General features: G+C 48.4%; 1 protein-coding gene across 4 annotated transcripts in view; it reads left to right on the top strand.

The window, feature by feature from the left end:
* The window catches only part of SSH2 (slingshot protein phosphatase 2), a 182,669-nt gene that overhangs the window by 64,854 nt on the left and 93,571 nt on the right, over nucleotides 1-24,244 (top strand). For 2 of the 4 annotated variants that reach the window (XM_060259125.1, XM_060259124.1), the window contains exon 1: nucleotides 16,312-16,471. The exons of the other annotated variants lie outside the window; for them this stretch is intronic. In XM_060259125.1, the coding sequence (XP_060115108.1) occupies nucleotides 16,314-16,471 (158 nt within the window). In that variant the 5' untranslated portion in view covers nucleotides 16,312-16,313. Of the gene's footprint in view, nucleotides 1-16,311; nucleotides 16,472-24,244 lie in introns of those variants that run through there. 4 annotated transcript variants of the gene reach the window in all.

Below are 24,244 nucleotides of genomic sequence, written 5' to 3'. Positions count from 1 at the left end.
TCGGGACTGCATCTTCGAGATTATTCTGAGCAATTAGGAGCACTCCAGATTCATGGAGGATAGATCTATCGGTGGCTGCTAGCCATGGTGACTGTGGGGGAACCTCCACATTCAGAGGCACTGAGCCCAGAGCCAGGCAGCAACATCAGGGGAAGGCCTCGGCCTTATGGTTGGCCATCCAGAGGACCTGTGTGAGGCAGGATGCTAGACTAAATGGACCACTGGTCTGATCCAGCAGGACTTTTCTTATGTTCTTAGGGGTTAACTGTGAGGTGATTTTGCTCATCTTGAGACTCTCCAGTTGGCACACGTGGCGTTGTCTTTCAGTTGGATATGGTTGTCGCCCCTTGGATGGGAGCAGGAACTGGGACTTGGGTTTGTTGCTGTTTCTCAGACTTTCTCCAGTAGTTCGTAAAGATGTTTCTAATGCAATCGTTGAACATGTGTTTGACGTGCTTACACCCATCCTGTGACCAGGTAAGCCGGCCTTTCCCTAGATTTAATGTGAGGCTGAGGAAAGACTGGCTAACCTGAGTTTGACTCTGCTGACTTCCCAGCTCCCCTTTGAATCTCTTAACCATTACACTCCCAAGTCGTGTTCTATTTGCAGCCATATGTACATGTGTCACCGGAGGGCAAAAGAACTGTAGTGCTGTTTTCCTTATCCATTTGAGGCTTGGAAGGGGAATCCAGGTTTGGGTTTTTAGGGATTTCCTTCCTGCAGGGTTAGGGGAGATGGTTGTCTGTGTGTGTGTGTGTGAGATCATAGGCTGAGTCAAAGACCTTTCCAGTTTCAGAGGTGGAGTGGTGATCAGTTTGGTGGAGTGGTTAAGTGTGCGGACTCTTATCTGGGAGAAGCGGGTTTGATTCCCCACTCCTCCATTTGCAGCTGCTGGAATGGCCTTGGGTCTGCCATAGCTCTCCCAGAAGTTGTCCTTGAAAGGGCAGCTGCTGTAAGAGCCCTCTCAGCCCCACCCACCTCACAGGGTGTCTGTTGTGGCGGGGGGGAAGATATAGGAGATTATAAGCCGCTCTGAGTCTCTGATTCAGAGAGAAGGGCGGGGTATAAATCTGCAGTCGTCTTCTTCAGGCAGGGGTGAGACAGATACCAGACAGTATACCAGTCGTTCAAGTTGGCTGGCTGTTTTATGATATGTTCTTACTACCATTTCCATGGTGTTTTGACATTTAAAGCCCTTACGTGGCTTGGGACTGGGGTATCTGAAGCACCATCTCCTCCCATCCATTCCTGCCTGGGAACTAAGTTCACAGGAAAGACCTTCTTGACCGTCCTGTCAATCAGAGAAGCTCATCTGGTAGGTACAAGAGTGATGGCCTTTTCGGTGGCAGCCCCATGGTTATGGAATAATGGGAGGTGCACTTGACTCCCTCACTCTCTGCCTTTAGAAGGCAACTGAAGACAGATTTATTCATGACAGCATTTGATTAGTTCTACTGCCTACCAGCAGTTTTAAACTATTGATTTTAACTAGTGGGATTTATGTATTGTCTGTGTTTTATTATATCACATAATAATATTACGTTTTATTACAACATATTACAATTTAGACTGTAAGCTGCCTTGACTTCTTACAAGGACAAAAGGTAGCTAATAAATATTTTAAATAAATAAATCTTTGTAAACAGAGAATAGTTTTCAGGGCCTTATACAAGCATGGGAATGAGGTGTTCATTAGCAAGGATTTTGATTTGATCATGCTGGGGAAATGCAGTTTGTTGTATAGTGGCTATAACTTAATATTTTCAATTAGAGATCCGGAAGCTCAGCAGGAGAATGGCTCTAATTTTGATAGAGTTCTTTCTTTTTGCAAGGGCTGTAGAGATTACCTTCCACCTGGTAAAACGGCTGTCTTCTGACAGTAAAGCTGAATCTAGCTGTCCTCATTCATGCAGTTCCCAGATAGATGATTCCAGGGGTGCCATTTCAGGTTTCATTAGTGGAGACAAAGAAATTCAGTATGTGGGATGGAGCGGTTATTCCAAACAGCTTACTGTTATTTTAGGTAGATCCAAGTGGGCAGCCATGTTGGTCTAAAGCAGTAGAACGAAGTAGGAGTCAAGCGGTACCTTTAAGACCAACAAAGTTTTATTCAGAATGTAAGCTTTTGTGTGCATGCACATTTCTTCAGATCTTCTTCTGAAGAAGTGTGCACGCACACGAAAACTTACATTCCGAATAAAACTTTGTTGGTCTTAAAGGTGCGGCTTGACTCCTACTTTGTTCTGTTATTTTAGTTATAGGCCTAGTGTGTTTGATTTCTGACTCTTTCTGAAAACATGTAGAGATTTGATTTAAGTGGGATTTTAAAAAGCACGCTGGTGGACCAGTTCAGTACCACTAAATACAAATCTCACTTTTTAATTGATATCAGGGGTGGCCAACGGTAGCTCTCCAGATGTTTTTTGCCTACATCGCCCATCAGCCCCAGTCAGCATGGCCAATGGCCAATGGCTGGGGCTGATGGGAGTTGTAGGCAAAAAAACTTCTAGAGAGCTACTGTTGGCCACCCCTGGGATATATTATCCTTCAAACCGCCCCCCCCCCCAAGAAAAAAAATTATTAGGAAACAAAAAGCAAACCCAAGTTGAGTCTGCAAAAGAAATGGGGGAGAGACACAGATCATTGCTGGAAGCTACAGCCGATTAAAGCTTTGCTGTGTGTGATCAGTCCAGCAGTTTGCATTTTGCTGTGACTTTTGCTGTGTGCTTGTCAAAAAGATCTGCATTTCTAAGAGTCTTGAGCTGCACGGGTTTTAAGCAAAGCCAGAATTTGCCTGGAGGCCCTCCTTCCCTTTCAAGCAACCTTTTGCTGTTCCTGACAAGAAACAGAGGAGGGGCCCAGCCCACCTGTTGTCTGGCAGCCGGCTCATTTAACAGAAGAGTGCTGAAAGAGTGGCCTTAACTTCCAAGGGAAGAGGTGCTGGGGCACACGTCTGCCAGGCAGCCTTTCTTCCTGATCCCACTAGGTAGGATCCTGTGTGTTAGAGGGAGGATACTAAGGTTGCCAATCCCCAGGTGGAGGCAGGGATCTTCTGGTTTGGAGGCACTCACCCTGTTTTAGGGTCATCAGAAAGCATGGGGCGGGGGGACAGAAATGTCTGCTGGGTACATTGTTCCCTATGGAGACTGATTCCCGTAGAGAATAATGGAAAAATGATCTGTAGGTATCTGGGGCTCTGGGGGTTGCTGTTTTTTGAGATAGAGGCACCAAATTTGCGGCATAGCATCCGGTGCCAGATTGGTGTAGTGGTTAAGTGTGCGGACTCTTATCTGGGAGAACCGGGTTTGATTCCCCACTCCTCCACTTGCACCTGCTGGAAAGGCCTTGGGTCAGCCATAGCTCTAGCAGAGGTTGTCCCTGAAAGGGCAGCTGCCGTGAGAACTCTCTCAGCCCCACCCACCTCACAGGGTGTCTGTTGTTGGGGAGGAAGGTAAAGGAGATTGTGAGCTGCTCTGAGACTCTGAGTGGAGGGCGGAATATAAATCCAATGTCGTCTTCTGCTTCTTCTTCCTCAAAATGCCTTCCAAGTTTCAAAAAGATTGAAAAAGTCCAATTCTATGAGCCCCCCAAAAAGGTGCCCCATCCATTATTTCCAGAGGAGGAAAAGTATTTAAAAGGTGTGCAGTCCCTTTAAATGTGACGGCCAGAACTCCCTTTGGAGTTGTTATTCTTGTCACACCCTTGCTCCTGGCTCCACCCCAATGTCTCCTGGCTCCACCCCCAAAGTTCTTGGTCCAATTCAAGATATTTCTTGAATTGGACCTGGCAACTCTATCTGTGTAGTTTATTTTCTTAAAAAACACATAAGCTTGCCTTTCTCCCAGATGATAACGGGGACCCAAGGCAGGCGCTAGCAATAAGATCAGTGCAAGGTAACGTAATTCTAAAAACCGAATTAAATCAACCAGTGGAAGAAAACCTGAAAACAATTCCACAGATCGCTGTCTTGAGGCGCTCGGAGGACAATTATCCTGAGGCGCTGCCAAAGGCAACTCTTAGAGAGTTCTGTTTTACAAGCAGCGGGAGAGACACAGATGTTCTCATTTCCTTTGGGAGGCTGTTCCATCACGTGGGGCCAATCCCAGGAAAAGGCAGCGCAATAAAAGCCTTCAACAGTTAAGTGCCAGCCCCTGGAGTTGGACTTGGGAACCAGTAGGCCAGCCAATGGGAAAATTGCAAGACAAGACTCACAATGACCGCCGTCTTGTTTTGCGCCGATTGTAATTTCGAAATCCTCTTCAAGGCCAGCTCCACAGAGAGCATATTAAAGCAGTCAAGCCTCGAGGCTCCTGTTACGTGGATTTCAATTTCAGGTTATTCTTTCTTAGCCTTTTTACCACGGCAGTCAGACGCCGACCTAAGGCAGAGACTGCACATCCCTTGGCTCCTTTAATGATATATGTATTACTTGAAAGTCCGGAGTCATTCTGTTCTGGGCAGATTACTTATACATCGTAAGAGTTCAACCACAGTGCTAAAAGCAAGTTTGACCTTTGCTCCAGTTTAGCCCCCCCCCCCCCCCAAGAACACTTGAAGCTGTGAAATAGGAATGCTCACAGTCTTTTATGGATATGGAGTGAATCACTGGTTTAGGGTCTGCAAAGGTAGATCGCCAGTTGTACTTGATTTTAGATCTTTATGCAAACCTGGACTTCATTCGGGGTTACAAAGATATAGGGTTGCGGGGTCTGACTCAAGAAGTATCTGGGGACATTGGGGGTGGAGCCAGGAGCAAGCCTTTGACAAGCATGATGGAACTCCAAAGGGAGTTCTGGCCATCACCTTTTTTTTTTTTTTTTAATTAAAATTTTTATTAAGGAAATTTAAATAACTTTAAATAACATTTCAATAACCAACAACACGCCCCAACATGGGGTCTACGACATTACCTTGAATGTACCGTCACATTCGATATTGTCAGCAGATTTTAACAAAGAAACAAGGGTCTCTCAGGAAATACATATAGATCAGAATTTCAGGAAGCTATAAATTACATCCGATCAAAATTAATAAATCATAAAATTCACATATTTCGCTGGCAGTTTCCCAAATATCGTATCGGAACTATTTATGTAATCAAGGAAGCCAAACCATTTTTGTAAAAACCAATCTCCTGCTTTGATATTATCAAGCATAGATATAGCCGTAGTTAGCTTGTCCTGGATCAGGACGTCCCATACTTTTGTGCACCATTTCTGAAGTGGGGGGGTATCCGGGTGTTTCCAGTAAGATGGCCATCACCTTTAAAGGACCGCACACCTTTTAAATGTTTTCCTTCCATTTGGAAATAATGAAGGATAAGGGCACCTTCTTCTGGGGCTCAAAGAATTGGATCCCCTGGTTTAATCCTTTTGAAACTTGGGGGATGTTTTGAGGAGAGGCATTAGATGCTATGCTGAAAATGCCTTCTGCCAAAGGAAAGGCAGGCAGACCTCAATGACTTAATAAGTCTCTTCCTTCACATGCGCATATTGTTCATATTTTCCCTTTGTAATTAAGAAGAAGAAGAAGATATTGGATTTATATCCCGCCCTCCACTCCAAAGAGTCTCAGAGCGGCTCACAATCTCCTTTCCCTTCCTCCCCCACAACAGACACCCTGTGAGGTGGGTGGGGCTGGAGAGGGCTCTCACAGCAGCTGCCCTTTCAAGGACAACCTCTGCCAGAGCTATGGCTGACCCAAGGCCATGCTAGCAGGTGCAAGTGGAGGAGTGGGGAATCAAACCCGGTTCTCCCAGATAAGAGTCCGCACACTTAACCACTACACCAAACTGGCTAAGCAGAAGTGTACAAGGAAATCCCCATTTGTTTTGTACCCTTCATCTATGGGGCTTTCTGGATCTCCTTTGCTGGCTGCATCCGACAGTTTCAGGAGAATCATCTTAACATTTGTTCAGAGTCCTTCTGGGGAAATAAATCTCTTTTCCTATTTTCAGCTAGGGTCTGTTTGCTTGTGTGAAGCATGAACCTTGCAACTATCTCTCAGGGCTCAAGCTGTGTTTCTCCTGTGCTGTCAAGGGCAGGAGTCCCTCCCTCTTCTAGGTTCTTGAACACCACCGTTAACTTGAAATTTTCAGATTCAGCCTCTCCTGGTTTTTTTTAAGAAACCCCCTAAATTGTAAATTATCCCTAGGTCCTATTTTTAATATTTTTGTTTCTAAAGTTTTAATTGTTTATCAATGAGTTGTAAAACACATTACATCTTTTTTGTAGCAAAATCCTAAAGTCCATAGCTGACTTACAGTGACCCTTTGTGTGGTTTTCAAGGCAAGAAACTATTGGAGCTGATTTGCCATTCCCTGCCTCTGTGTAGTGACCTTGGACTTTATTGGTGGTTTTCCATCTAAGTACTAAGCAGGGCCAACCCAGCTTAATTTCTGAGACGTGATGAGATCCGGCTAGCTGGGCTGGGTTATGTGGGTACATAAGAACATAAGAGAAGCCGTGTTAGATCAGGCCAATGGCCCATCCAGTCCAACACTCTGTGTCACACAGTGGCCAAATTTTTACACACACACATACACACTGTGGCTAATAGCCACTGATGGACCTCTGCTCCATATTTTTATCTAACCCCCTCTTGAAGGTGGCTATGCTTGTGGCCGCCGCCACCTCCTCCTGTGGCAGTGAATTCCACATGTTAATCACCCTTTGGGTGAAGAAGTACTTCCTTCTATCCGTTTGAACCTGTCTGCTCAGCAATTTCATCGAATGCCCACAAGTTCTTGTATTGTGAGAAAGGGAGAAAAGTACCTCTTTCTCTACTTTCTCCATCCCATGCATTAGTTTGAACATATGAACATATGAAGCTGCCTTATACTGAATCAGACCCTCGGTACATTATTGTCTACTCAGACTGGCAGCAGCTCTCTAGGTTCTCAAGCTGAGGTTTTTCATGCCTGTTTGCCTGAACCCTTTTTACTTGGCGATGCCAGGGATTGAACCTGGGACCTCCTGTTTACCAAGCAGATGCTCTACCCCTGAGCCACCGTCCCTCCCCAAACGGTTCCCTCCCCCAATCTATCATCTTCCCTAGCACCTCCTATTGTACCAGTCCTGTTTGTTTCTTCTGTAGGTGAGAAGTATATTTTAAGGTCTCTTCCTATAGTGGAAGGTCCTTTGAGCTTTCCCTTCTCCACTTTTCCAGCTGGTACGATTGGGAGCTTAATGGCATATGCATATGTCACCTAGCCTACAGTCAACTCCACTGGCTACAGATTACTTACGGAGTTCAAATATTACCAAGAAGGCCCTTAATAGTCTAGGATCCACTATCTGCAGGCCTGCCTCTCACAATGTGCTTAGCTGAGCGATGCCTTCTGAAGGTGCCACATGGCAAGTGGGTTAGATCAGGGGTGTCAAACATCTGGCCTGGGGGTCGAATCAGGCTCTCGGAGGGCTCCTATCAGGCCTCCAAGTAACTGGCTGTCTTCTGCTTCCTTCTCTCTCTCTCTTGCTTCCTTCTGCATAACAGCTTGCTTTGCAAGGCTTGCTCAATCGCACAGAAACTACAGAGCAAAACCTCTATTTTCTCCATTGGCTGAGGCTCTTCCCCCTCCTGGTCCCCTGGGAAGGCAGGAAAGAGCCAGAGCTTCCTTTGCCCAGTTCCCTGGATCCAATGGGAGAAATACAAAGAAAACACCTTTAAGACCAATGAGTGCTAATGTTTTAAGGTTGTTTTTTTTAAAATCTTTAATTGTGTTTGTCTGTGTCCTTTATAAAGTTTATATCTCTGCTATCTAAAATAGGTACACATATGGCCCAGCTTGACAAGGTCTCATTTATGTCAGGTCCGTCCCTCATAACAAATGAGTTTGATTAGGTTAGGTTGATTAGGTTAGGTTGATTGGGTTAGATCAACAGTTGCCCATACTAGAGCATTCCCTATAGTAGCTCCTTTCAGGGCTCTTTTTGTATAAAAAGTCCAGCAGGAACTTATTTGCATATTAGGCCACACCCCCTGGCATCACCATTTTTTTAGTACAGGGCTTTTTTGTAGAAAAAGCTCAGCAGGAACTTACTTGCATATTAGGACAAAAACCCCTGACACCAAGCCAACTGGAACTGCGTTCCTGTGCATTCCTTCTCAAAAAAAGCCCTGATTCCTAACTGGTAGAACAGTTTCCTTGACACTCTAATTCCAGACTGTGAAGAAGGGAATTGTTCACGAGGAATTTTTATATTAAGGAATAAGACTGTTGGGTGTCTGTGAACTTTAGCTGGCTTTCCTTGCTTTGTTCCTTGTACATATTACAGTTTATTGAATTGTATGCCAGTTTTGCAATTCCACTCTGTTGCATAATTTGTACGCATTATACTGTTTTAGTGCACTGTTCTCTAGTTTTGTAACCCAGTTTTATTTACTGTTTTAATTCTTAATTGTATTGTTTTTGAGCCCTGAGTCTCAAACGTTGGGACTGTAAATAAAGCAAGCAAACACATTTTAAGAGATTTGTCCCCAGGACTCTTAATTGCATTTTCAAGCCTTTAAAATCAGCCAAGAGGGAGAGGTCTGTTCTCAGTGATTTTGTTTGCATCATCTTGGAGCACCCCACCCCCGAATACGTTAAAAAAAAAAAAATCCTCAGCAGTCTGGATTTGACTGTCCATGTTTCAGTGGGGCAGCTTCTAGTTCTAGCATTATAAGAGGAGGAGAAATCTCTTCTCATTATAGTTTTATAAATCACAGCCCCTGTGGGGTTTTAAAGCCATAAACATTTTAACCTGTCCTTATAGGGAAGGTGTTCTCTTTGTACCACCTCCCCCGTGTCTGATATGGATTAACTGGAACCATACCCCATTATGAGAAAACAGGTTCTGGGAACACCACAAATGACCCAGGTTTCTGCCCAGTGACATCGCCCTATCCCCTTAATCCTGGGCAGGGGTGGAATTCTAGCAGGAGCTCCTTTGCATATTAGGCCACACACCCCTGATGTAGCCAATCCTCCAAAAGCTTACAAAAAAGAGCCTTGTAAACTCTTGGAGGATTGGCTACCTCAGGAGTGTGTGGACTAATATGCAAAGGAGCTCCTGCTAGAATTCCACCCCTGATCCTGGGGAATACCAGCTTCTCTCTGGGTAGTAGTAGCCACCACCACCAAATATGAAAGACCATTTCCTGTTAGACAGATCCATGCATCTTGTACTGTTTAAAGGCTAAATCTAGCTGCCCTGTCTCCTGCTTTACTTGTCTTATCTAGCACAGAGACAGTCTTATCATGTTTCAGTGCCACAGAGATGGAGAACTTACCCACTGCCCCTCCTCTTTACTGCTCTTTCAAAAGCAGGACGAAAACGGGTGTGGTGTGTGGGTACAGAGGTGAAACTTGGAGCATACAAAATCTAACAGAGTTTGTTTATTAAACAAACAAAAAGTGCCTACATGATCTGTAAAAGCATCAGGCTGAGCAAAGATAAAAAGAAATGGTGAAAACGTGCCGTCCTCTGAACTTATCCTAACATTGTTGTTGGGATTTTTGAAGTTGGCAGCATTTTAAAAGTCCAGCATTACTTTAATTCTCAGACTTGGGACTTCTTCCGTTGTCTCTTGACACACGGTCAAGACGGAGTCCCTAAGTAAAGTTCTTCATAGCTTGTTCCCATCCAAGAAAGATGAACAAGGAAGAGAGTTTAATTCTCATGCCCTGAGTGTTTAGTGCAGGGGTGGCCAAACTGTGGCTCTTTCACACATATTGTATGGCTTGTTGGGCCCCCACCGCCCTGTCGGCCAGCTTGGAGAAGTCATTTCCCTCTTTAAATCATTTCTCCAAAACAAGCCAGCCAGCAGCCTGGAGAATCATTTAAAATGAAAGTTCCTTTCTTTCCATCTCTCTCTTCCTCTATTTGCCTACCTGCCTTGCGGCTCTCAAGCATCTGACATTTATTCTATGTGGCTCTTACGTTAAGCAAGTTTGGCCACCCCTGGTTTAGTTCCTCTAGGAGGCTGTCTACCTTTGGGTTTAGTCCTGATCTTCTTGCCGCAAAAGGGAGAAAAGACAATCTAGCCTTTTGGCTTTCTCTGTCTGTGTTTTTTTTTTGGGGGGGGGGGGGGTGTGAGATTCAGCAAGGTGTTAAACGATAAACCTTATGTTCCACCTGGATCAGATCCATCTGCATAACTAAGCACTGTGTCCTATGTTTGGGGGGGGGGGGCTTGATGACTCATCCCTCATCCTTTTCTCCATTTCTGACCTTACAGCAGGGCTCCAGTTCATAGACAGGGCAGTCCTGGTGACTGGGATATCAGTGTGACTTCTAGGACTTCTAGGAATATCAGTATGACTTATCCATAGCAGTATTGCAAATGCAATGAGAATTTTTTAAAACCTTTCCTAAAATGGTTTTAAGATGCAGTTTGCCTCCTCTTCCCCGCCCCCCCCCCCCCAGTTCCTCCTATACACAGAACTGACATACTTAGTGAGCAGTCTGCCAAGGACTCCAAGGTCCCTCTGGATCCTCACAGGGACTTATCTCCGCTCAGAAGGTCTCTGCAGACAATCTGGGGAGAAAGTGGGGCTCTAAATATCTAAATGAACACCTAAGGATATAGAGTATGAAGATATGAAGCTGCCTTATACTGAATCAGACCCTTGGTCCATCAAAGTCAGTATTGTCTTCTCAGACTGGCAGCGGCTCTCCAGGGTCTCAAGCTGAGGTTTTTCACACCTATTTGCCTGGACCCTTTTTTGGAGATGCCGGGGATTGAACCTGGGACCTTCTGCTTCCCAAGCAGATGCTCTACCACTGAGCCACCGTCCCTCCCCAATGTAGTGCATGCTTGATCCTCTTTGGCAAGTAGTGCATGCTTGATCCTCTTTGGCAAGCCATAAGCACCTCTGGGTCACTACTCCCTCTAAACTGTGGGGGTCTTGTGAGCAAAAATTCTACTTGGTGAGCAATTTGGCTACTGCATAAATTAGTTTGCTCTGGGGACGTCCTTTCTGAGCTAAGATAAAACTATGTGAGCCGGAGGCTAAAAAACTGTGAGCTAGCTCCAGGCCCGGCCCTAGGGTTTCTGCCACCCAAGGCAGAACCCTGCGCCGGCCCCCCCCCCATTGGAAGTGATGTCATCGCGACAATGCGCCCCCTGCCCAGCAGCCCTGTCTCACTTTATAATAAGCTGAGTAGGGGCATTGCTCTGAACGAAGGTGGGACAGGGCTGCTGGGCTCCTTTCCCCGCCCAACATGCCCCGAGTTCAGAGTGCGGTGGGCAGGGGAAGCCGAGAAAGGCTCGGGGATGGCGCCAGCGGGGACGGGGAGGGGGTGCCTGCCCCGTGCCCCTGTGGGAGTTGGCGCCCCAGGCCGTTGCCTAGTTTCCCAACTCCCTCGCACCAGTCCTGGCTAGCTCACACTAACTCACCTTAGAGGGAGCATTGCTCTGGGTACCTGCAGGTTTTTGTAAACTGGGGGACAGCTGCTGACCCCTCTCAGCTACTAGTGTTAAGATAATGAATACAGGTGGGCTGGAAGTTGCTTTTCCTGGCTGAAGTAGCTGCCGCCTGGATTTGCCGGTGCAACGGTGGAGCTTTTCAGTGCCACCTTTGAAACTGGTATATTGTGGCGTTAGCCCATCACAACAAGCCAGTGGTGTCAACAGTTTCCCAGAAGGTTGTCAGACTGCTTCAGTGTCATGTGATGAACATCTTCTTGGAACTCTTCCTCTTTTGCCTCAGGCCACGATTTTAAAAACCTGGTTTAGAAGCAAACAAATGCATTCTCTCGGTGCCCTCCCCACAGCCGTGCAACAAAGCTGCTCTTCTGGTTGTTCAAAAAAAAAAAAAGTGTATCTGTGTGGGGGGCCAGACATCTGGTATTCACTTTGTAATGAATTAAGAGGCATGCTGAAGTCAGCCACAGTCACCTAGCTGGGCATTGCCCCAGACAAAACAATAGTCCATTGGCACTTTAAAGACTAATGAAATGTATTTCAGTGTGAGATTTTGTGAGACACAGCCCACTAGTCTGACAAAAGTGGGGTGCGACTCTCAAAGCCTCATATGGAAATGGAAGTTGCTAGTCTTTAAAGTGCCACTAGGCCAGGGGTGGCCAAACTTGTTTAATGTAAGACCCACACAGAATAAACATCAGATGTTTGAGAGCCTCAAGACCTGAACATCAGATGTTTGAGAGCTGCAGGATGGAAGAAAGGAAGGGAAATAGATGGGAAGGAAGAGGGGGAAAGGATGCAACTTTAACTTAAAATGCATTCATCAAGCCACTAACAGATGCCTTCTCCAAGCCAGCCAATGGGACATTGGGGCTTTGAGAGCCACACAATGTGTATGAAAGAGCCACATGTGGCTCCCGAGGCACAGTTTGGCCACCCGTGCGCTAGGTTATTGTTTTATTTTACCATGATGTCCTCACACAGCTACCCTTCTCCAGTTATCCCAGGTGCCACTGTGATGTTCACAAGAAGGGCGCAACTTTCCTCTTGTTGGTTCTCTCCTTCCCAGCAGCAGAAGACACTGTTCCATTTACCTATCATATCTTTGATCCTTCTTTTTCTCCACGGATTTGTCCAGTTTTTTAAAAGCCACCTGAGTGGACAGTCATCACTAGGTTTAATACAGCCACTCTCACTGGTGAATTATGCATCTAGCTTTCACCTTCATGTTTGTCCCTGCCCCATCCATTAAAGTTGATAATGGGCTTTTTATCTGTCCCTGGCTGTGTTGGGGGTCTTGTGTAGGAAGTAATCTTTGGTGTCATTCTGGCTTTCTTCATCTGTTTCTTAACTACATCAGGTGGGAACTGTAATTCCAGAAAAGACTGACCAAAATAAAACAACAGAACACCACCGGTGGTCACATACAACTCTCAGGTCAAACTGGTTCAACTTGTCATTAATGACCTACTACCTGTGCTGGACAATATTTGTCTTTCACAGGTGGTGGGAGGCAAACCTTTTTCTCACACATTCTTAACCTTAGACAACTTCTCACTCTTCCTGACATGGGCAAGGACTCTGGGACCGAGGCCTGCAACAAATCAAGATGCCAACTCTGCTTCCATATTCACTCTGACAGCAAAATCTCCGGACCTAACAACGCCAGCCATACCATCTTAGAACAAAGCAGTAGACAAGTGTACCTTTAAGACCAGCTAAGTTTTATTCAGAATGTAAGCTTTCGTATGCTCTTAAGCAGACTGATGAAGTCTGCTTAAGAGCATACGAAAGCTTACATTCTGAATAAAACTTAGTTGGTCTTAAAGGTACACTTGTCTACTGCTTTGTTCTATTGCTTCAGACCAACATGGCTGCCTACTGGGATCTATATCATCTTAGCGTCATTCACTTGTTCATCTTCCAACCTTATATTCTACCAAATGTTGGCATTAACCTCTCACACTCTACATCAGATAAACGTCAGTCCCTACACAAAGGAATATGAATCTGGTATAAAAACCCACAACACTTTAAAAAAAAAAACGTGTTTGGGGGGGCAGATTTTAATCTTCCAGGTCATTCTATTGCTTACCTAAGAGTGGCAGTCCTCAAATGGAGAAGCTTCAAGGGGAGATTACAACATGAGACTACTAAACTTGAGTTCATTCACAGGTTCAGAACAATACCCCTCCCCCTTACCAGGGCTGAATGGGAATTCAGGATTTTTGTCTCACTACAATTGCTAATTTTATTTTCCCAAGCATTTCTCCTCTGCTCTAATCAAGCTAATTACTAAGTGCATTGGACCTTTGCATCCCTTCCGCCTTCTGACTGGGCTATAAGGATTCGGAAATCTCCATTCCAACTTGTATCTGACAAGGGAACTTTGATTGTTGAATGCTGGGATCTCCCCCCGCCCCAAAAAACCCCCTTGTTAATCTCTACAGTGCTACTGGCTTTGAATCTAGCTGTTCTACTGAAGACAACACAGGTACCCTCTGAACCACCCCCCTCCACAAATCTACCTTTCCGTGAACTGGTGTAGACAGAGATCCAAACTGGTGGAAAAGGACAAGATCACTGTTCCTAGCTCTCAGGGAGCAATGAGAAGTCCGTAGCAGTCCAGGAAGGCAAGCTGAAGTCCAGCTGTGCTTCCCTTCTGTTTTGCACTAGTCAGTCTGGTGGTGCGGTGACTATTGTTTTCCTTAGTATGCACAAATTTCAAGGTACTTGGAGTGCTGTCTCAGTTCAGCTCTGCATGTAAGACTGGCCACCTACTGAGTCTCGCCAAGGAGAGAGAAAAGAGGTACTTGAGGGGAGAGGACTGCAGGAAGAAATTTTGCGGTCAGTTTATTAACATTCTCACTAGCTATTTCTGGCCAAGTTTACCTGTAATAAGAGGAGGTGGATTCCAGCTTCAACCACTCCTGGCTTTAAAAACTCCCAGCAGCCCAAAAGCTGGCTGATGCTATGTTCCCCCCACCCCACTTTGTTTTTTGTTTTGGTTGTCTACATGCAAAGAGTGATTAACACATGGAATTCACTGCCACAGGATGTGGCAGCTGCTGCACGCATAGACAGCTTCAAGAGGGGATTGGATAAAGTTATGGAGCAGAGGTCCATCGGTGGCTATTAGCCACAGGGTATTGTTGGAACTCTCTGTCTGAGGCAGTGATGCTCTGTATTCTTGGTGCTTTGGGGGGCACAGTGGGAGGGCTTCTAATGTCCTGGCCCCACTGATGGACCTCCTGATGGCACCTGGTTATTTTTGGCTACTGTGTGACACAGAGTATTGGACTCGATCGGCCAATGGCCTGACCCAACATGGCTTCTCTTATGTTCTTAAAGAGTTTGGCAGTCTGATTTGCAGGATCAGATCAAGGGTCCACTTAGCGGAGCATCATTCTTCACACAACAGCCAAACAGTTGCCCTGGAGAGGCCAGAGGCATGGAGGCTAAGCCCTTCGCCATGTGTCACCTCTTCTGCATTTTTCTCTCCTTAAATCTGGACCCATCTGTAGCTCAGAGGAAAACGAGGCTTGTGGCATCACACCATATTCTTTCCCAGCATCTTTGGGGCGGCACGCCTGGTGCTGGCTGGGGAGTCCTAGGCAAAGGTGAGCCCTGGCACTGTCTGTTGAGAGTCAGGTTTCTACTTGGCAAAGGAAGGCAGATGTGAGAAGAGGGCCTCTGAGCTTAAGCAGAGTGTAGTCTCAGCCCTCTGTCAAATCAACTATTGCTCCACAAGAAAGGTTTACCTGTTAAGCAGTTTGGTGTTGCTGGGCTCTTTTTCTAGCAGGAGCTCCTCTGCACATTACACCACTCTCCAGGAGGATTGACTGCATCAGGGGGCATGGCCTAATATGCAGAGGAGCTCCTGCTAGAAAAAGAGCTTTGCTGGCAGGGTGTCTTTTTAATAGAGCACCCAGGAAGAGCTACTTCCCAGTAAGTGTACATAGGACTCAACTTCCCCTCCCCTATTACAGTTCATAGCAGAGCTGCCTCTTTCCTCTAGAGCAGTTTCTCGTTTTAAATGGGGGAGTGGGGAAACCCAGGAAACTTTTTGGCATTGCTCATTCCAACAAGTGGCACGTCTTGCTTTGCAGCTCCTTGAGGGTCGCTGCAAGTGTCCCCTCGAAGATGAGTTAGTGTGTGAGCTAGCTTACAGATTTTTAGCCTCCAGCTCATACATTTTTGTCTTAGCTCAGGAAGGAGGGCCCCAAAACAAACTAATTTGCGTAGCACCTCATCACTTTAATGCCAGTAAAAAAATTTAGCTCACGAGGCTCTGCAGCTTAGAGGGAACATCGGTCGCTGCATAGGGTTGCCAACCTCGCGGTGCAGCCAGCCGATCTCCGAACTACAGAGATCCGTTCCCTTTTAATATAATAATAATAAATTTATTTTTGTATCCTGCCCTCCCCCGCCAAAGGCAGGCTCAGGGCGGCTAACAAGGCATGGTAAGTACCATGGTTACAATAAAAGACAATCATTATTATGGCTAGCTGTCATATCCCGACAGCTTTTGAGCAGCTTGGGAGGGCAGACCTGAAACCCCCGGCCGAGTTTCCCTCTCCAAGCCTCCGGGCACCTCCCGGCCTGGCGTTGGTAACGGCAGCGCCAGTCTCCGCTCGTGGCCCGGCGGCCCTGGGACCTTGCGAGAGCCCGGGAGGGAGGGAGGGAGGGAGGCTGGCTGGGGAGGGCGGGCTCTTGCCGGGCCCCGCCCCGGCGGCTTCTCGTGGCGGGAGGAAGGCGGGGAAGGGGCGGCCGGGCGACTTAGGGCAATCTCGCTCTTGCGCACGGCGGGGCCGGCCGGCCGGGGAGCTGCTGCTGCTGCCGCCGCCGGCGCTGTGGCCGTTGGCGCCCTGGCCATGCGGCGCGCTCTCCGCCCGGGCTCCGCATGACCCTGCGCGGGCTCCTCCGCAGGCTGGAAGGCGGGGGCGGCCGCCGGCCTCTCGCTCCCCCCGCCGGCCGCCGCCGCTGCTCCTCCCGCCCCCCCGAGATGATCCCCTACTTCTCCGCCGACGCCGTCATCTCCCAGAACGCCATCAACCAGCTGTAAGTAGCCGGCCCGGCGGCTCCCCCCTTGCCCTGCCCGCCGCGCCCGGGCCCTCTTCCCCGGCAGCTCCCCCCCCCCCCCGTCCTCCAGATTAGGACGGAAGAAACTCTTCTCCGGGGCCGCTTTCGTTGCAGCTGGGCTGCGACCGCGCATCCTCGGGAACGCCGCTTCGGCCCCTTCCCAGCGCGCTTTCCAAGCGGATCCGGCCACTTCCCGCGGTCGCAGCCGGTTGGAAAGCGCGCTGAAAGCGGCCTGACGCTGCATCGTTGAGCGTGTGCGAGCTCCGCTTTTGTAGCTTCGCTGCACTGTTTGCTGCTGGTTGTAACGACGGTTTTGCCGGTTGGATGGTGGGTGATTTGACCCGCTCTGAACGCTGGCTCAGGCTGCGAAGAAACTTGAAACCTAAAACTCCAGGCTGGAAAGCGCTTGATCCCCTACTCTCGAGTCAGCCGGGGGTTGCGCCCGCTAAGTGTACCTAACTGCATTTGTTTGCGTTCTGCCCTGGCGACTCTCCCTCCTTGCCGCTTTCTCCACTGCCTTCAAACCAGACTGTGAACTTGTTTGGGGGGCGGGGAGTTGCCAGACTGTTGCTTAGTAAACTCGGCAAAGTAGCAGGTGCCATGAGCTTGAATCCCATAATAACCCTTTCCTCTAGTTTGCTTTGTGAACGACTTACCCTGCTGAGCCTGGGCGGCCGAGATGGGGATTCTAACGCGCTGCAATCCTCACCGAACAAGGGGCGCATTAAACCGTGCGCTATGTGCTCCACCTTTTCCAGCTTCGGCCTCGGTCTGATCAAAGGCACGGTGGTTTTCCTTGTTCCTGACACCCGCAGAGGCGCCCTCCCTCGAATCGGAAACATCTTCTCCCTGTTTGGCAGGATCTCCCTCCAGAGGTTCTTTCCCACATATCAGGCACTGTACAATCCCTGCCTTTGGGAAGGGGGGGTGGTGGTCACACTGGCGCTGCTGCTATCAGATATCAGACCAGAATAGCTACACACAAGACGTTGGGGTCAGCAAACCAGCTTTTACCGTTGTAGGCTTTGCAAAGCTGTCTGCCTGTCGACTGCTGGAAACAGCCAGCCGGGGTGGGTAGTAGTTCTCTACGAAGCTTCCCCCATCCAGGACTGAAACCTCCCAGTTCCCCCTCTTGCGGCCGTGCCAGCCAAGTTTGGTCCAGCCGGTGTCCAAAACGCAGAGCGGAGCTTCCTAGGTCTAAACAAGTCCAGTGTTACTTGATAGCTTGCATGTGATATTCTGGGCACCAGCTGTTCCAAAGCAGAAGATGTTTTCTCCCTGGTTCTTAGGATACGCTTGAGACTCGCAGATGCTGGGGCAAATGCCTGGTGACGTTGGGAACAGCCTTCAAACAGAACGAAGCCTCTGCGGAGTACGGGGGAGAAAGCGCCTGTAGCCTCTCAGGCAACGTTGGGCACAACAGGAGCCGGAAACTTTTTCTTTCAGCCTTGCCCGTGAGGAGTTAAGAATGCTAAGATTTCATTTAAGTCAGGGTTCTTGATAATCCAGAAGCGGCAACAGCCGGCCCCTTTGGCTCCCTGCCTTCTGCAGAACGGCAGACTCTGCCCTGACTGCTACTTTTATGAACCGTCCTTTGTTGTGGTGCATCGGGCATAGACATCTTAATTTGCCCCGCTGTTAACAGTAGATATCTGTGTTTGCTTTTGGTGTTGCAGATGGTGTGGGTGGTGGTATATATGCTGGGAAACCCTGCCCTAGAATGACGGCAGCCACATTTAAGGGCACAGCAAGCTGCTAAGGAAACTGCTCGTTGTGATTTTGACCCTCTTCGGATGCTCTGTTAGCTGCCTGGGGGGATCATAAGGCCCCGCCCCCTTCTATCCCCCCATTTATATGAAGGGCAGCCATTCAACAGCTGCTGCTGTTCCCATACTGAGAGGGACTGTCCGTCATAAATTCCTGCTTGTCACGTGGACCTTGCGTTTGAAACCCAGACTGGTCACTCTAGGGCCTCACCTTTACACTTAGAGCTAGAGGAGTTAGCCATGTTAGTCTGTTGCAGCAAAATAGTAAAGAATCCAGCAGCACCTTTGCAGCATAAGTTTTCAAGAAACACAGCTCTCTTTGTCAGACGCATTCGATGAAGAGAGCTGTGTTTCTTGAAAGCTTATGCTACAATAAAATTGGGTAGTCTTAAAGGTGCTAGTGGACTCTTTACCTTTAAATTGGTTTTCCCTCCCATTGTTTGGCAGATGACCCTGTAGGGCAGGGGTGCTGAACATGCAGTTCGGGGGCCAAATCAGGCCCCTGGAGAGCTCCTATCAGGCCCCCGAGCAGCTGGCTGTCATCTGCTTTCTTCTCGCTATATCTTGCTTCCTTTTGCATAACAACTTGTTTTGCAAGGCTTGCTCAATTGCACAGGAGCTACAGAGCAAAACCTCTATTTTCTCCATTGTCTGAGGCTCCTCCCTTGGGGAAGAAGGAGAAGGAGGGAAGAATAGCTTGCTTTGGCAGGCTCTCTCAATTGCACAGCAGAGCTACAGAGCCAAGCCCCCTTCCTTCTATTGGCTGAGGCTCCCCCCCCCCAGTCCCCTGGGGAAAGAAGGAAAGAGACATAGCTTCCTTTGCCCAGTTCCCTGGATCCCATGGGAGAAATACAAAGAAAGCATCTTTAAAACCAGTGAGTACTAACATTTTAAGCATGTTTTAAGTTTTTTAAAATATACATTTGGGTTTGTCAATGTTTTTTATATAATTCATATCTCTGCTACCTAATCTTAAATAGATACACACATGGCCTGGCCCGACATGGCCCAGCCCAACCTGGTCTCATTTACGTCACATCCGGCCCTCATAACAAATGAGTTCGACACACCTGCTGTAGGGTTTTCAAGGCAAGAAACTATCAGAGGTAGCTTGTCCTTGCCTGCCTCTACACAGCAACCCTGGTATTCCTTGGTGTGGACTCCCATCCAGATACTCACTAGGCTTGAGACCCTGCTTAGGTTTCAAGATCTGACAAGATCAAGCCAGCCCGGGCTATCCAAGTCAGGGCAGAGGTTCATTAGGGTACCACATAGCCTGTGGGTGAAGAGTGTACCTTTTACCTCTGCAGTGCTGCCTGCTGGATCCTCAAAAGACTGTGCCCCGTCTGTGTAAGGGATCAGGCGTGCTGCCTCATCTAGCTCTAACCCAGGGAAACTCCCCTTCTCCATGCCCTTTAAGTTGGCTCGGTCTTAGTTCAGACGCAACAGCAACAAATGGCTATATGAACGAGCCTTGGGGAACCGTTGGGACCATGCAGTCCCTTTTCGCCTCACTTTTGTTGTTGTTGTTGTACTAGGATTTTCAGAAAATTTGAAATGTATGTAATACGCATACTTTATTTTACTAGTGTGGCAACATAAAGTGCATCATCTATAATTTAGCTAGCATGTAAATTGCACTATGTGGCATATCAGTGAAATTTAGAAGCATAACTACTGTAGTTGTCAAAGAACATAAGAGAGGCCATGTTGGATCAGGCCAGTGGCCCATTCTGTCCAGCAGTCTGTGCCACACAGTGGCCAAAACCCAGGTGCCATCAGGAGGTCCACCAGTGAGGCCAGAACTCCAGAAGCTCTCCCACTGTTGCCCCCCCCCAGCACCAAGAATACAGAGCATCACTGGCCCAGACAAAGTGTTCCCTCTATACCTCGCTTGTAGCCGCCACCACTTCTTGCGGTACTGAATTCCAAATGTTAATTATTCTTTGGGTGAGGAAGTCCTTCCTTTTATCTGTTTGAAGCCTACTGCTCATTAATTTCTTTGAATTTTTGTACTGTGAGAAAGGGAGAAAAGTACTTTGTTCTCTACCTTTTCTAGCCCATACATAATTTTGTTACTCTATCTTGTCCCCTCTCAATCATCATTTCTCCAAGCTTAAGAGCCCTAACGTCTTTTAACCTTCATATAGAAGGTGTTCCATCCCCTTAATCCTTTTAGTTGCCCTTTTCTGCACCTTTTCCAATGCTATAATTATCTTTCTTGAGGTGCGGTGACCAAAACTGTACCCAGTATTCTGAATGAAGCTGCACCATAGATTTATACAGGGGTGTTATGATGCTGTGCTAGCAATGCATTATGATATTGTCTCTGGTACTAGAGATAGAGAAAGAGCTGCAAAAACCTGCGCCCGGCAGGGCTTCTTTTTAAGCAGGAATGCACAGGAACACAGGTCTGACCGGCATGGCCTCAGGGGGTGTGGCCTAATATGCAAATGAGTTCCTTTTGAGCTTTTCCTACAAAACAGCCCTGTGTGAAACAATGATGATGTCAGGGGTGTGGCTTAATATGCAAATGAGTTCCTGCCGGGCTTTTCCTACAAAACAGCCCTGGCACCCAGTTCCATTTTAGCTTCCAAGAGAGGAATATACAGTTTGAAAACGGGAAAGCACAATGTTTGTAGTAAAGAAGCAGTGTGTGTTCTGCAGGTCAGAGAGACTCACCCAGTCAGCATAGGCTATATTTTCACAGTTGAGTTGTATATCATAAGACTGAACTGTTAAATAGTGTGTTATATGTAATGTCAGACTGTGGACAAAATAAGTCACATTTATAATATAATAAAGATATGTTTGAACATGTAGTCTGTTGTATATGTCTACAGTATACACAGGAATTATCATTATCTAGTAATATTTTGCCTCACAAGTGATTCTTTTATTGAAACATATCCTGCCTTTCTTCTCCGTTCAAGGCAACTCCTGCCAATAGTTAAAACATCCCCAGCTACCGGCTAAAGCTAATAATAATAATAATAATAATGAAAAACTGGATTTATATCCTGCCATATACTCTGAATCTCAGTCTCTCAGAGTAGTCACAATCTCCTTTACCTTCCCCCCCCCCCCAACAGACACCCTGTGAGGTAGGTAGGGCTGAGAGAGCTCTCCAAAAGCTGCCCTTTCAAGGACAGCTCTGTGAGAGTTATGACTGACCCACGGCCATTCCAGCAGCTGCACGTGGAGGAATATGGAATCAAACCCAGTTCTTCCAGATAAGAGTCCGCACACTTAACCACTATACCAAATAGCAAACTCCAAATCCCTCCCTCCTCCTTCCACAAAGGTAAATGATCTTCTTCGTGGTCTCTGTGCCTCACACTCATGGGATAGTGCGCCTGCGCCGATCCCCGAATCGGTATCTGAAAAAGCCCGGGATTTTTCCGCGCTCGGCGCCAATGAGCATGCGCAAGCGACCCACTGCGCATGCCCACCAGCGCCCGCGCGGCAATCCCGCCAGTTCCTTTCTGACCGCTGCGCTGAGAGGTTTACCTTTCCGTTTCCCCGGTCGGTGAGAAGTTTTTTGGCTTCGCCTTTTCTTCTCGTTCTAGCCCGTTTACCGTTGTTGTTTAGTAGTTAGTTGTAGTTCATAGTTGTTAGTTAGTTAGTTAGGAAAAAAAAAAAAAAGCGTTTTGTGTTCGCCGTCTGACGGCCCTTCGGGGCGCTTCGCCCGCGCTTTTCCCCCACTCCTCTTTTTCTCTCTCAGATTGTTCTGGGGAGTTTTTTTGCGGCTACTTTCTATGGAAAGTCGCTGGGGGTTTTTCAAACGCTGTCGTGCGTGTGGGAAGAAGATCGCCCCTCCAGACGGTCATTCCCTGTGTCTACTGTGCCTGGGAGAGGCCCACCGAGTAGACTCGTGTCCGCATTGTCTCCGCTTTTCGAAGCAGACGAGGAAGAACCGGGCGGCTCGATTATCTGCGGCACTGATCGAATCGGCGCTTACACCCCATCGACCGATGGAGGTATCGGCACCGAAGTCGTCCGAAACCCCGGCCCTGGAGCTCGCATCGGCCGATGCGGCTCCGATACGGACTTTGGACTCGCCGGAAGAGCGTGGCTCCACGAAACGTTCCCTTGAGGGCGCAGTGGATACGCCCGCTAAAAAGCGCCAGGAGGACTCGGGGACCCGACCTCCGAAAAAGGCGAAGTCGAAGGAGAAGCGAAAGCGACCCCGCACTCCTTCCCCATCGGGCGGTGCGTCGACATCGACAAAACCTCCGAAAAAACCTCGGACGCCTCCGCGCCGTAGCCCAGCTGACCAGCAGCGCCTGTCGGCGTCGGAACAAGAGCCGGAAATCGACTTAACCCAACGGTCTTCATCTTCGGGCTCCCGTCGTCGCTCCGAAAGCGAATCGACCTCGGAGGTTGATGCGTCGGCACCGGTGATCGACCCACCATTCAAGCCCCGAGTCAGGCGAGACACATTCTATCCTCCTCAACGCTTCCCGATACCACCGTGGGAGCAACGCAGGTGGCAGCCTCCCTACTCCCGGTACGAGACCTGTCGTTGGTACCCGGACGACTACCACGATTGGGAGCAAGCATCCCAATTTTCATCGGTGTCGAGGATATCCCATCGGTCTCGGAAGGCCTCTGCGTCGGCGTCGGTTCCCCCGGATCGACAGTTGGTTCCGGTAGATGTGGATCGAAGACCACCGATCCTTCCACCGCGAGAATCGACCCCGATGCTCTCGGAGCACTCCACACACAAGGACTCCTCGTCGTCGGAGTCGGAGAGTGAAGTTCAGGGATTGGAGCCTTCACCGGGTTCCCAGACGGCCGAGGATCTCCCGATCTCGCCGTCAGAGGATCTGAAGTCCTATGGGGACCTTGTGAAGCGGATTGCTGCCACCCTCAAGCTGCCTGTGACGCAACCGGAGCCAGTAGTGGACGACAATGTGTTCGATATAATGCAAAGGAACACATCCACTGCGGTTGCCCTGCCAGTGACCAAGGTGATCCTCCAGGTGGTCAAAGAGCCTTGGGCGCGACCCTCCTCGACGCCAGTCTCATCGAAACGGTTGGACCATATGTATAGGGTCCAAGAGACTGGGGCTGAGTTCTTGTTCACCCATCCGCGCCCGAACTCGGTGGTCGTCTCCTCCTCTTCGAAGGCAAGGAAGGTCCACTCCTCCCCACCGGACAAAGAAGGGAGGAAGATTGATGGAATGGGCCGCAAGGTCTACTCCGCGGGGGCACTCGGCATAAAGGTGTCTAACTATGCCGCCTGCATGGCTAGATATCAGTATGCCGTGTGGGAACAACTTTCCCCCTTCCTTTCCTCGTTAACTGAGGAAAAGAGGGCTGCTGCAACCAGGCTACAAAAAGAAGGTCTCGCTGTGGCCAGACAACAACTGGCCGCAGCAAAACATATGGTTGAAGCCTCGGCCAAACAGATTACGTCTGCAGTCTGTATCCGACGGCACTCCTGGCTCAGGTCTACCACGCTCCACCAGGACACTAAGACCTTCATCGAAGATCTGCCGTTTGAGGGTGACGGGCTCTTCAGCACCACAACTGACTCGGCGCTGCAAGAGTTCGACAAGAGTGTCAAAACCTCTAAGAACTTGGGTGTCCAATCTGCTCCTAAGGCTTCCAAATCCAAGCAATGGTCCAAACCCTGGACCAAGAAGCCTTATCAGAAGTTCTCTCCTGAGCAATGGCGTCCTCGCCCTGCCCAGTCCGAGCGATCACCCTACTCGGGTAACGGCAGGAACCGTTATGGATCACAACCGCCCAGCAAGTCGAAGGGGGTTCGCTCCCAGAAGCAGGGGGTTTGACTTCTTCCAAGCACGCGTCGTCGTCCCCGTTGGGAATTCATCCATCCGCCTACGCCCTTTCCTGCCTGCCTGGGAGTTGATCTCCACAGACAGGTGGGCTCTGTCCATCATAGAAGAGGGCTACAAAATAGAGTTTGTTCAGACCCCAAACCAGTCCGTGGTAGTCACCACTCCCCCTTCCCCACCTC

The sequence above is a fragment of the Heteronotia binoei genome, chromosome 18, assembly GCF_032191835.1.
Source record: "Heteronotia binoei isolate CCM8104 ecotype False Entrance Well chromosome 18, APGP_CSIRO_Hbin_v1, whole genome shotgun sequence".
Taxonomy (NCBI): Eukaryota; Metazoa; Chordata; class Lepidosauria; order Squamata; family Gekkonidae; genus Heteronotia; species Heteronotia binoei.
The sequence above is the reverse complement of the archived record's forward strand: the minus strand, read 5'-3'. Positions and strand labels throughout refer to the sequence as shown.